Here is a 13,257-nt window from a genome sequence, read left to right on the forward strand (position 1 = left end):
TTTTGGGGCATCCAAAATTGTTGATATCTGATCCATCGAGTGAATTTATGTTTTTACCACGTTAATTGCCCCACATCCTTCTAACGCAAAGACCCCTCATTTAAGTCGCACCAAGCTATAGCATGCTATGCATTGGCTCTGACCAACCCTTCTCTCAAAAGTGCATTAAATTCCAATGTGAATATGGTCCTAACTCCACATTAATAGTCAACTGCATCCGTCGGTCAACTTTGACTTATTTTGTTAGCTTCAACAAGCTACGTGCTTTAAGTTGTCGAATGAAGTCAAACGCCACACTCTCGCGGGTTGAGCAATTTGCCATTTGAACAAGATGACAAATTGAATACTTGCAAGTTTGGCGGGAGGCAATATTGGAGAATTTTAAAATAAATAATTCATTTTTGTTTTTACGAAAGTGGAACTCATGTGACCTTTCGGACATTTGCCATAGGTTAAACATATGCACGTGCCGATTTCTCCAAACTTTTTGTCGTTAATAGTGACGTCACGGTGACGGTAGTTTAGCGTTTTCGGTGGCAGCAACCGAAAGAAGCGCGAGTCATTCTCGGAGGAATTGATGGGGTTTGCTCACCATTTGATTTGTGACTCCCCTCCCCCCAATCCACATTCAATCTGTTTTCTCCGATCTCTCGAATTCAGCGAGAGAGAGAGAGAAACAGAGAGAAATGGGGAGTTTGGGAGCGATTCTGAGGCACCCGAGCGATTTCTACCCGCTGATGAAGCTGAAGATGGCGGCGAGTAATGCCGAGAAGCAGATCCCTCCGCAGCCTCACTGGGGATTCTGCTACTCCATGCTCCACAAGGTCTCCCGGAGTTTTGCCCTCGTCATCCAACAGCTCGGCACCGAGCTTCGCGATGCGGTGAGCGCAGCTTCCCGATTCTCGACGTTCCGTCTGTCTCTGTTCTCTTTTTGTTGCTAAATTTGGACGATCGAGACGTGAATTCCGGCTCGTTCGTGCGGGTATGTGGATGACGCGTGATTAGGATTGTGGATCAGGGGATTGAGTTTTCTGCTGCATTGGTTTTTGTTTTGGATTCAGTATTTTTGTGCCTTTGTGGACTCGTGATCCCTGAATTTATCTGTTCGTGGTGTTTAAGCAATGCCGTGATGAATTTGGATGCATCGACTCTACACGTTGCTGTTAAATGGAATGGAACGAAGTTGTTTTCTGTTTCTTCTTTTCATCTGTTGGGGCCAAGAGAATTTTTTTCTATGGCTTAGTGAACAGTTCGTGCGATGAGGAAATGAGAGGAAATTTGTCATATCATGAAGGGAGGAAATATGAGAGAATCAGGAATAAAATTGCTAAATCTAGATCACCTGCCGAAGACCGCGGGCACAGCGGCTTAGATAGAGTCAATGATCAACCAACATTCTGCAAAGATGAATTTGGGTACAATTCTCTGTATGTTGTGGCTTGAATGGTGTGACCGAAAGGCCCTGACACAGTTTATTGAGGCATTCTAGTAGAGGGTCAATGCATGATCTTGATGCAAGACAATGACATTAGGATGAGTATTCCAAGCATACACTTTTCTCTCTCATATATGTGACTCCCCACGAGAGGTCCACAAAACATGTCGATAGTAAGCATAAGCCCAAGGTTTCCATGAGTTTGGCATTTAGTTGATGGGAGGAGGTTCCTCGCGTGCATCCTCCTCCTCCTCCAAAGGTTTTACTTTCTGAGTATTATTGGTTCTGCATTCCTAGCAAAATCAAATATCGGTATTTCTCTATCCTTCTTTCTCTATATAGATTTGGCAGGGAGGATATATTATGTGTTGATGTTTGGAACGTTTCTTTGCTGGACTGGCTTTAGTGACTTTGTTTGATAGCATGTGCATGGCACACGTGTCACCTAGGGATGCAACAATTCTGATGAACTGGGTATAATAACAATTTAGTCATAGAAAATGACACACATATTAGTGAACCAGCTTCAGGAACTGATTTTTGTCTTTTCCTAGAAATCAAAATATCAGCTGTGAAATTACATACTATTATCTAGCCAATTTTAAATTGTCATTGGGAGCTAGTTACTTTATCTTATGCAACTGTTTAAATTCAAAAGTCATAGAAAGTGCTACAGGCTCTTGTGACATGAACCGCATCTAAGTATGATTTTTATTGGAATTGTGCGATATTAGTGTTGATGCCGGTGCTGTCCTCATCCACAGATTCACGTGGTTACTTCTTGTTTTCTTTTTATAGTTTCTCCTATTGACTTCTGTTGTCTGCTAATCCAAATGCAAAACTATGAACTGTTAGGTCAGTTAATGCAAATGCTACTAGTTGCCAATGCAAGTTCCAATGGAATTATTAGATTAGTTTCTTGCTATGTGTTTTTATCTCTTCAACTTTTCTTTCGCATTTTTGCAGGTGTGCATATTCTATTTGGTCCTGCGAGCACTTGATACAGTTGGTTCGTCCCATAACTTTGTATTAATTCTCTTTGTCTTGCATTTGCAAGATATTATGCTGTTCATTAAATATAGTTCATCTGTCCTAGATTACTGTCATTCCATTTTGGGGACAGTAAACCTGAGCGGTCGTCTATCAAATGGATTTCAAATGTATCTATCCGGTTGGCAGCTCTGCTTTTCCCTTCAAGCTTCTGCATAACAGGAAAAGGAAGTGGAGGTTTCAAGGCTACATTTCCTTGTCTGTGTTTTTAAAGGCGAAAATCTACGCCTCTTCAAATCTCGATAATTTTGTGTATTCTTTTAGCTATGAGAAGTTTTTTTTGGTCTAAAAGCTATGAGAAGTTGCAACACTTATCTTTAGCACTTTTGGTTCTGAGCCTGCTGTCCTTTTTCTGTCAAAGACTAACCATAGCGTGAATGCATTTGGAGTTTTCCTTTTCACGCTGATAACATTCATGGAAATCTTGTTGTGTAGGTCAGGGCAAGTTCTTCACATCGACTTCATTTTATTTATCACCCCATAATGACATTAGTATGTGATTTGGTCCTGGAATCTTATTTCTTCTAGTGTACTCTTTCCAGAGGATGACACAAGCATACCTACTGACGTCAAAGTGCCTATCCTGAAAGCTTTTCACCAGCACGTGTATGATAACGAGTGGCATTTTTCATGTGAGTAAACATGCTATTCAGTTACCTCTTTCTTGCCAGTTAAATCTTTTGGTGATCTAAGACTGGTCTTCATATATTTAAATACTTGGTCAGTATTGTTGCCCTTTGCTGAACTTTACAAAAAAAAATAAAAATCAGGAAATGTGAGTTGTATGTATTCTGACAAATTTTGTTTGACTTGTATCTCTTAACGGTTTCCTTGTATAAGTATGTGTGTATCTGTGTAAATAATTAGCGTGCTCCACACTTTGCTTTAAGAATGATCTTCGAAGCAACATGGAGATTCTATCTTTAGCAATATCTTGTAGCAATTAGGCATCTTTTCCACATTGTTCTTCATAGAGGAGTAGTTCCGTCCATGAGATTTATTTGAATTGATTTCAAATTGACCGAAATCATTTTCCTTAACACTGCTATTCGTAGAACAAGATATATCAACAACATTTTGCCTCTACGTCATGATTCTACATGAGAACTTCTACAAAAAATATCATCTACTTTTCTTTTTTTGTGCATTCTTTTACTAACTTTTTAAGAACCACTAGTAAAGTACAATAAACGCTCTCTTGCTATGAGAAGTTCTTGCAATATTTCTAGCATATGGGGATATTGGACGACCCTGCGTTGGGTAAAAGGTTTCCAAATTATATCTGATGTCAAGTTGGGAAATAAGGTGTTTCTAAGCTACTTAAATTCCATCATGCCACTAATTAGTTCAACTAGCAACTTTTGGGACATGCAGAACTTGGTTAGCAAAGATCTCTTAAGTTGCGACTGTTTTTACCTTGAAATTCTTATTACTTTAAGTTATAGTCTTTTGCAGTTTTAGTATATGACAATCTGTAGATGTTGCTTATCCACTGATCTGTGTTACCTTATTTGAGAAGAAGTTGGAGCTGGACCGCTCAGTGGCCCATAACATTAGTGAGTTCACTGACTTGAGTTTTCTATGTCGTATTAAGGTGGTACAAAGGAATACAAGGTTCTAATGGACCAATTTCATCATGTTTCCACGGCTTTCCTGGAGCTGGGGAAAAGGTTACTAGCTTACGATTCTTCTTTGTAATCTTGATAACATCATCTGTTTCTCTAACCAGTTTTTTTTCTGTCAATGGGAATGCGAACTCAAAACTAGAATTTTCCTGCAATTAACACAACCTTGACGAACTGTTTCTGCTGGTTGATAGTTGACTGCTTTTCCTTTATAAACTGTGGCTTTTTGACTATACTTGCAGGTACCAAGAGGCAATCGAGGAAATTACTAAAAGGATGGGCGCAGGAATGGCAAAATTTATTTGCAAAGAGGTTTGTAATATATGCCATGCAACACTTCTGATATTTTCCAAGACCTTAACTTTACAAGTTGCCAAGCTCAAGGAACTCTTACAAAGATTACAGTAATTGGTTGTGCTTGGGCTAGTTCAATATTGAGCAAGTGTGTATACTTTACATGAGGAGAATCCTTGCCTCCAATGGAAGAAAATTAATTGGTAGAGTTTGTTGGGTATCGTTTAGGAGCAGTGTAAACTTTTCTTTATTGAGTGGCTGGCGCATACAATGGGTAACCCATCCTGCTGTTGAGTGTCGACTGTGCTGGTGTAAGGATTTGACCTTAGTTCTTTGGACAACTCCTTGAAGGGTTCACTTTAAAAATAAAAACGTGCCTCTAGAATTTTAGCATTTGGTGTAAATGACCATTTTCCATTTCCAACGTCCACTGGCTTGTGAACTGACTATTGACTCTACTATTCGCCTGGTTTATGGTAACTGATCAGGTTGGATTGAAACAAGTTTAATAAAAAAGAGCTGGCAATGTTCTTTTGCACAAAGCATTTCAAGGCTAGTTGTAGTCTATCACCTCCTGGAAATAAAGAGTTCCACAAATTTCTTCCTCATCGCAGGTGGAAACAATAGATGATTACGATGAATATTGCCATTACGTGGCAGGACTTGTTGGTCTAGGTTTGTCAAAGCTTTTCCATGCTTCTGGAGCTGAAGATCTGGCACCGGATTCTCTATCCAATTCAATGGGTTTGTTTCTACAGGTAGTTAAAAACAGACTAAGTTTCACGTACATTCAATGGGTTTGTGGATTTCTGACATTGTTTTTGAATGTGAATTTCAGAAAACCAACATTATTCGAGATTATTTGGAGGATATCAATGAGATTCCAAAGTCACGCATGTTTTGGCCTCGTCAAATTTGGAGTAACTATGTAAACAAACTCGAGGTATGCCTCTTCAATACGATTTGACTATTAAGTGCTTACATAGATTGCTCAACCATTTTGCCATATGAAATCGATTTTCCATCGCCTAGTTTGTAGATGAATTGTTAACATATCATTCACCTATAGTGCTGAATAACATGTCGCATGCACATTCTTATTTTCTCTATTCTGTTATTGGCCCCATCTATGTAGGACTTGAAGTATGAGGAGAATTCAGAGAAGGCAGTGCAATGTTTGAATGACATGGTCACAAATGCTTTGACACATGTTGAAGACTGTTTGACATACATGTCTGCTTTGAGGGATCCTTCTATATTCCGGTTTTGTGCCATTCCTCAGGTACATGATCAATTCTTCAAGACAACATCTTCTCTTTGACCAAGAGTTGTTGCCTTACATCTCTACTATGTGTTTTAAAATATAGGAGGTAGCTATTGATGTTGAAATTTTGGCTCTTAATAATATCTCCTTTGAAAGTTTTTCTCCCGGACATACTACGTGCCCAATGTCTGCACTACTCCCCACCCCCTCTCTCATGCACATTTGCGTGTGTGTGCACACACGCACAGACACACAATCCCTTTCTCTCTCCTTGCGCGCATGTTTGTGCATCCTACACTACTGTGCATTAAAGAAAAAGGTTGCTTCTTCTTTTGGTTTCCCACATTGATTTTGAAAATTTTTCCTACAATAATCAGTTGTTTATTTTCTGAACTTGCTCTTCATTAAGACTTTCTGTACGTGGTAGTTTTGCTTTCATGGCGTTTGATTATCTGGGAGAAGCTCCTTTGCCAACATTTTTCTACTTTTTCTAGGTAATGGCAATTGGAACATTAGCTTTATGCTACAACAATATTGAAGTTTTCAGAGGCGTAGTGAAGATGAGGCGAGGTAAGAAAATGATTTGCTGATATTTTCTTTCATCATTAAAATTATAGCTATCCTAGACTAGATGAAATGATTAGGCATACTGAAGAACTTGAATGGCACTAGGCATTCATAGAATAGTTTAATTGGGCCATTAGACACGAGGAAATAATGAGGTTTCTTGAAGAACTAGATCGAGCCAAGACTAGGGGTGAGTGGTTCCAGGTTCCTTATAGATTCCACCTGGAACCCGGAACCTACCCGTCCAAACAGGTTCCTCATTTTTTGGAACCAAGAACCTACCCGTCACACCTTGGAACCTGGAACCTACCTTGTCACAAGTTCTAGGGTCGGTTCCAGGGTACCCGAGAACCTATCAATTTCTTTTATTTTTTCATTTTTAGTTAAGCAAAATGAGAGTGAACACTACAACATCTAAGAGAAAGTAGATGTGAGTGATTTTAGGCTCTATACTGATTACATTTAGAACCTGAACCAATTCATTGGAACATATTTATCATTTTTTGGAACCTGAAACATAAAAAATTGTTTGAACCCAAATTATACACTCATCATCGGATGCCATATAACGTTGTATGATTGTGCAAAAATATATACCAAGAAAAATATAAAAATTTATTTCAGAATCCAGGGTCCATGTTCCTCAATTTTTGGAACCTGGAATCTACCCTACATACCTTGGAACCTGGAACCAAAGCGGATCCTACGGGTTTCGGTTCCGGGTTCTCGGTTCTACCCTGGAACCATGCTCACCCCTAGCCAAGACGGAAATAGCTTGTGAGACTATCACCATTCAATAGATCAAGATCATCCTCGGGGCCTTGCTTCCAGTTCTCATTATACATCATTTGTCAAGGCGGTGTCTATCCATGAATCTCTCTACTTTTGTGTATGCTCTGTAGTAGCTCCGAGATAACGGTCGCTCGGTGATTCCATTTGTGTACCTATATTTTTCAGGTCTTACTGCTAAAATTATCGATCGCACGAGAACAATGGCTGATGTTTATGGTGCTTTCTATGATTTTTCTTGTATGCTGAAGTCCAAGGTATGAAAGTCAAAAACTAGAATGCACATCTTGTAATCTATTCTAGTTCACTATGTTTAGTTATTTCTTCTTGAAAATGCACTAAACCATATAACCTGCATTAGACTTGATTTGTTGGAATCAAACTGTTGATGCTCCTAATTTGTATGTCTGTAACTATGGGAGGCCTGCTCAGGACATGGCCAGCAATCAAAAAGGCAAATCTTCCAATGACTTAGGGTCATTGGACCAACCCACACTTCTTACTCAGAGGGGTAATTCCCTATTTAGCTCTAGGCAAGCAGCAGAAGAAATTTGGGGTTGGCTGGAGATGTCCAACAAGAATTCCGTACATAGCTCTAGGCAAAAGTTCTGATAATTTACCTATAAAATACCCGAGTTGCTCCTGAATGTGGGACTAAGACTGGTGGGGAATGACTACAGTGTGACTGACAAGAATAACATGGCTCACTATATTACGTGTTTGGCTCCTGTAGGTTGACAAGAATGACCCTAATGCTACAAAAACATTAAGCAGAATCGAGGCTACGCAGAAGTCCTGCAGAGATGCTGGTCTCCGAAACAAAAGGTTCCTCTCTCTGCTCTCTCTCCCTCCTCCCTCCCCCTCCCCTCCCCCCCCGCGAAGGGGTATAGATACTGATTTTGTTCCTTCCACTATAACAATCTTATTTATATGAATTCTGATAGGAAATCTTACATCCTTCCAAGTGAACCCAGATACAGCTTCGTACCAGTGAGTTTACTCCCATTTATCTTGCATTTATTTGGCTGGTCTTAACCCAAACAAAAGAAAAGAAACACTTATCAGAATCTATATTGCAGGTCCTCGTTTTGCTCATTATACTGGCAATATTTCTCGCTCAATTCTTTGCAAGTAGATCAAGTAACTACTGTGAGTTCCTTTCAGTATCAGCATAATATGCGATCAATGATTGCTCCAAACTTCTCTTATCATAGTCCTACAACTTCTATTCCTTTGCTTCTCTCTTGTGCAGGATGGGCTTTGTTGGAACTCCAGCAAGTCAGACAAGTCAGAGACCGAGTTGATGCTGTTGTATGTACTGAAGTCATGCTCTTATATATGTTCATCATTTGCTCAATAAAAATAGAGAACATTTCCCTTGTCTTTCCTCTCCCAAAAAAAAAAGGGAAATAAATATATCTCAGTTCTCAAAAATTATTTCAGCCCCATCTTACCAAGTTGTCCCTCCCTGTAGAAGACAACACACGCTGCAATCAGCTTAATCGGTTCAAAAACATCCCCAACGGAAATTAACTGCACTTCCTCCCATTTCAATATTTTCCGATATATCACATAAGCCCTATCTTCTTGTTAAACTTCTCCTCTTCGTTCTCTTGCAAAAGGATACCCTGTTCATGGTAAATTTTTGATCCACATGAGAGAACATGATTTATCTAAATTTAGATCAACTTTGTCATCTATCACAAACATGAATGAATTCCGATTCCGTGAAGGAAAAAAAAAAACCTCAGAGAATAGGCACCCATGAAGGTTGTCAGCTAGAAAAGTCTACATCAGGTGATGCTTTCCAAGTAAAACTGTCCATTATTTTGTCCGTGAAGCAGCTTCCACAGGATGGAGAGTAAGACCTCTGCTTCGGCGAATCTCCAACAGAGGGTACGCTGGGCAATCAACGTATTCAATCAGGATGATAAAGTAGATCTAAATCTGGATATATCACAATCTCTTAGGTGGATCACATAAATTATTTACATAACTTTTCTTGCAAGAACTCACCGAGATAAGAGTTTGGGAGGTATATCTGAAAACATTAGAATGGAAGCAAGTGTTTTACATTCCTGTTGGGGATGTTTTTGCAACCAATAAGCCGATCACAGCAAGTGTGCCGTCTTCTACCAGCGAGACCACCGGCTTATCATTAAACAAAGATAGTTTAAAGAGTTAGATTGTGCAGCAAAAAAATCACTGACGTTTTACATTTGCTAAACCCTTAGAAGTCAAAGTACAAAAAATTGCTGCATTTCATTACCTTATACTGGGCCTACACCTTGCCACGAACTTGAACTTCTGCATTTCCGAGCTCTCTATTTATCCATCAACCCTACTGGAAAAGCAAAACCATTTAGAAACACAATGATCACTTATCGTTTTTCTCTCAAAGAGTAGCTCGAACTCTAATGACAAGCTCTTTAAAGCATTTTCACAAGCCCACATGTCAGACTGTATTATACACTAAAACATCCTCTCTGCTGATAGCATGATTTTGCATTCGCGTGACTGAAAATAAAAAAGCTTTTGCCCACCAATTTTCCATTTAATGAAAACACGTTCATCAGTTCCTCATGTGTAATGATTGAGCAAGAGGTTCATTCCAACAAACGCTCCATCTTATTGAATGAACCACGAGACAACGACCACAGCAGTAATCATAGGGAACCCCAAATAACATTTTAAACAACCAAAGAAGGACTACCAACCTGCACCAGCCTTTTTTCTTTTTTCCAGATCTTCGCCACTACTATGAAACATGGAATTTGATAAGATCACGAGTCCGAATAGTCCGGCTAAAAATCAATGTCTAATCACCAAAATCTGGGCTCGTAATTAAAATGTCGAGCAGCAGAACCAAGCTTTTTAAAATCTTTCTGAGAATAAACATCACACAAACTAGTGATTGATTAGTAAACACTGAGAATATAAAAAAGAGCACCACTAACGTTATTGATTCTTTTTTTTTTTTTTTTTGGTAAGGAACGTTATTGATTTTCTTTTTTTCACCAAAAGGGAAAATGTCATTGAGTTTTACAATACAGAAAAATGTGTGAATAGGCATAGAAGTCGAACCCAATGGAAATCAACTTACCAAAACCTCTTACGAGCCATCAAAACCTTATGTTAAACCGAACTTTACCTTAAAATATCCGGAGTAGTAATTCACTTCTCAGCTCAGTGGTTGTAAACACGTCCTCAACGAGAACGCGGCGCACTGTCTCCTCGCTAAGTTTCTCCTCTTCATTCTCTCTATTGCAAAGAGATTTCATCTTCATGGCTTCCGCTGGAACTGCTTTTCATTCTGTATTTATGTCAAAGCAGGGCTTCGCTGTTGTTCCCAACACAGCGTCGTTTCTCTTTTTACCTCGTCAATGATGTCGATGTTATGAGCGTGCGCCCCCGGCAAGCAGATTCTAGACTTTGACCCCTGAAGATACAGCAATCGTCGGCATCATGGGCCCTTCTGGCCCATGTGAAATACGCACGATTTTGAGGGGTCAAATCTCGCATACTTCGGAAGAGGATTCCAAACGACTTTCTTGGCAACTAAATGCTTGATTAATAATGCCGGCAAAAACTGGGACAGCGGCCTGATGAGCAGAGTGTAATACCTTGGCTTTCAAGGCTGGCTATTATGACATCCATCCGATCTTGACAAGAATGGGCTCGGTGAGAACTGAGAGGCAGGTACGCGCTGTTTGGGAGGAGTCTGGAAAAAGGCAATCTCGACCTCCTTCTCCCTCTCGCTCGACGCCCTCCGATTGGTCCCCTCGACAATTCTGCTTGAATGCATACCGCCCTCAATTCGTTTCACTAATCCCAACGAGCTGCGGGAAATTCTGGCATCCCGATTCGATGAGCTAGTGGTAGAATATTTTTTTGTTTTGGTAGGTAAAGAAATTTATTAACCAACCAAAGCGTGAAAAATAAAACAAAAGCCGACCACACACCACAAAGCCTCACTATGAGTGCAAGGGTGGCCTGAGTGAGAATACAAAGAAAAGGGGCAGAGCCCCTAATAGAGAGAATACACAAGTAAATCAAAAGGCCAAAACATTCGGCCTATAAACACAGACAAGCTAGGCTAAAAAATAGCAACCGAGAATCAGTCAAAAATTGATGGAGTGATGCCCCAGCTGCCTTGCACCCACTGATTTTTAGGGAAGTCGTCCACATGTTTAAATGTCAAAGCCTTGTCCTTGACAACCTTCTCGAGGTGCTTCTTAAGAGTTGGCAGGAAAAGCCTCTTGTTGCTAAAAGGAATGTGATTCCCTTCGGTCCAAATCATATGACACAATGCATCGAAAGAAAATTGAGCAATAATCTGATAAAAATGCTGGTCACGGATATGCCGCATAGCCCACTGAAGATAAAGATCGTCACCCCAAGAAACATTTTGCCAAACCCAATAGCATTTGGCGGCCCGAAAAAGAGCAATGGCATAAGTGATGCAGCTAGTGGTAGAATTCGTTTGGGAGGGTGCTCAGATAAAGGCCCATCAGCTCACTTTCTTCACCAACCCGATAAAGCTTATCGGTTGTAAAAACGTCCCCAACGAGAACAGCGGCGCACCGTCTCCTCGGTAAGTTTCTCCTCTTTCGTTCTCTGTCTTGCAAAAGGATTTCATCTTCACGACTGGTAAATGACCATGGATGATGATGATGATGATGATGATGCATCCTCCCCGTCAAAGTCTTGAGGGAGAGAGAGCTCAGTGTGTTCGACTAGTGTCACGGGTCGGTTCAATCTTGCGTTCCCCCGACACCGTGCGGCACTCAAGACACACTCTCGAGTCAGCCTCAACACAACCGCCACTCACCCACGTTCAGCTCACGCACACACTCGAACGCAAGACGGGAGAGAGAGTGAGGAGAAGCTTTTTCTCATTCAAAAATCTGAGTGTCAATTACAAGGGGTTCATGCCCCATATATACACAGGAGGGTCGGCCAAAATGGCCCCCACGGATCAATCGGTCCAATCGCATCTCTTGTTCGCCGGCCACTGTTCATGCCTGACGAACACTATTCATGTCGGCCGCCTCGGCCCGGCCACTGCCCGGGTCGGCCATCTCAATCCGGTCATTATCCATGTCATTTGCCAACTCCACCAGCCCACATCAGCTCGGTCACCAACTCACACCAACCGGTCGGATCACGTGGGTCGGCGGGCCCTAGACGAGCCCACGTCGGTCCGTTGGCTGATCCGCCTGGCCGCCGGGTCGAGCGGTGGTCGGTGGTATTGATCGAATTGGTCGAGCGGCCGGTTGGGCGCCGGGCGAGCGCCGGTCGATCGTCGGTCAATCCCGCATCGGCCTATGGTCGTTCGTGGGATCGAGCGTCATGATCCGTGGATCGATCATCTAGCCGTTCGTGGCTCATGGATCGATCCGCGGATCGGTCGCTCGATCGATCATCCGCTTGCCTGCTCGGCCGCCCGGCTCGGCCTATGAATCGTTCCTCATGATCCCTTGGATCGCTCGAGGGTCGGTCGTCTGACCGCCCGTCTGATCGAGCCGCTCGATCCGTGGATCAATCGCTTGGTCGATCAGCATAGCCCGGGGATCAATCCGCGGATCGATCACTCGATCGCCCTGCACGATCCGCGAGTCGATCACCCGGTCGTGCGGGGTCGATCATGGATCGGCCGCCCGACCGCCCCGCATGATCCGCGGGTCGATCACCCGGTCGTGCGGGGTCGCTCATGGACCAGCCGGTCGGCCGTCCCGCACGATCTACCGGTCGTGCTGCCCCGATCATGGGTCGATCCGCTAGCTGTCCCGGATCATGGAGTCGGTCATCCTTAACTTCTTTAGGGCACGTTTCCTCATGATTCAAGGATCGATCGGTCGATCAATCCGAGGGATGGATCGCGGTTGAATTTTCGTCAAAATTGAACGGACCGTGATACTCTCCCGCACCAATTCGGGCAACGTCCTCGTTGCCTTGTTCCTCGTGGAATGCCTTGATCTCTTTCCGAAATTGGCATAGGGCCTCCTCCGGTTCCCAGGTTGCTTCGCTCTGCGGGAGACCTCGCCAATGGATCAAGTATTCACGCTTCGGTGCCCGATACCTCTTCCGGATCACCCGATCTGCCGGGATCTTTTCTATCTCCCGCTCATAGGAGGTTTTCGCCCCGAGAGGCGGTCGTGATGACTCGCCTCGGTCGGGGTCCGCTTCATCCTCATGGGATGGCTTCAACATGGAAACGTGAAACACCGGAT

At 42.3% G+C, this 13,257-nt stretch overlaps 1 protein-coding gene across 4 annotated transcripts in view; it reads left to right on the top strand.

Moving 5' to 3' along the window:
* The first annotated feature begins 549 nt into the window (after window positions 1-549).
* LOC115726796 (squalene synthase-like) overlaps window positions 550-13,257 on the top strand; it is a 117,685-nt gene continuing 104,977 nt past the window's right edge. For 2 of the 4 annotated variants that reach the window (XM_048281044.1, XM_030656840.2), the window contains exons 1-13: window positions 551-881; window positions 2,402-2,444; window positions 3,028-3,117; window positions 4,080-4,155; window positions 4,353-4,422; window positions 5,019-5,162; window positions 5,243-5,347; window positions 5,540-5,686; window positions 6,163-6,238; window positions 7,193-7,281; window positions 7,758-7,849; window positions 7,969-8,014; window positions 8,104-8,173. In XM_048281044.1, coding sequence (XP_048137001.1) covers window positions 687-881; window positions 2,402-2,444; window positions 3,028-3,117; window positions 4,080-4,155; window positions 4,353-4,422; window positions 5,019-5,162; window positions 5,243-5,347; window positions 5,540-5,686; window positions 6,163-6,238; window positions 7,193-7,281; window positions 7,758-7,849; window positions 7,969-8,014; window positions 8,104-8,173 — 1,243 coding nt within the window. In that variant the 5' untranslated portion in view covers window positions 551-686. Of the gene's footprint in view, window positions 882-2,401; window positions 2,445-3,027; window positions 3,118-4,079; window positions 4,156-4,352; window positions 4,423-5,018; window positions 5,163-5,242; window positions 5,348-5,539; window positions 5,687-6,162; window positions 6,239-7,192; window positions 7,282-7,757; window positions 7,850-7,968; window positions 8,015-8,098; window positions 8,174-8,276; window positions 8,459-13,257 lie in introns of those variants that run through there. The other 2 variants (XM_048281045.1, XM_030656839.2) reach the window with 2 other exon arrangements.

This window comes from Rhodamnia argentea, chromosome 6, assembly GCF_020921035.1.
Source record: "Rhodamnia argentea isolate NSW1041297 chromosome 6, ASM2092103v1, whole genome shotgun sequence".
Taxonomy (NCBI): Eukaryota; Viridiplantae; Streptophyta; class Magnoliopsida; order Myrtales; family Myrtaceae; genus Rhodamnia; species Rhodamnia argentea.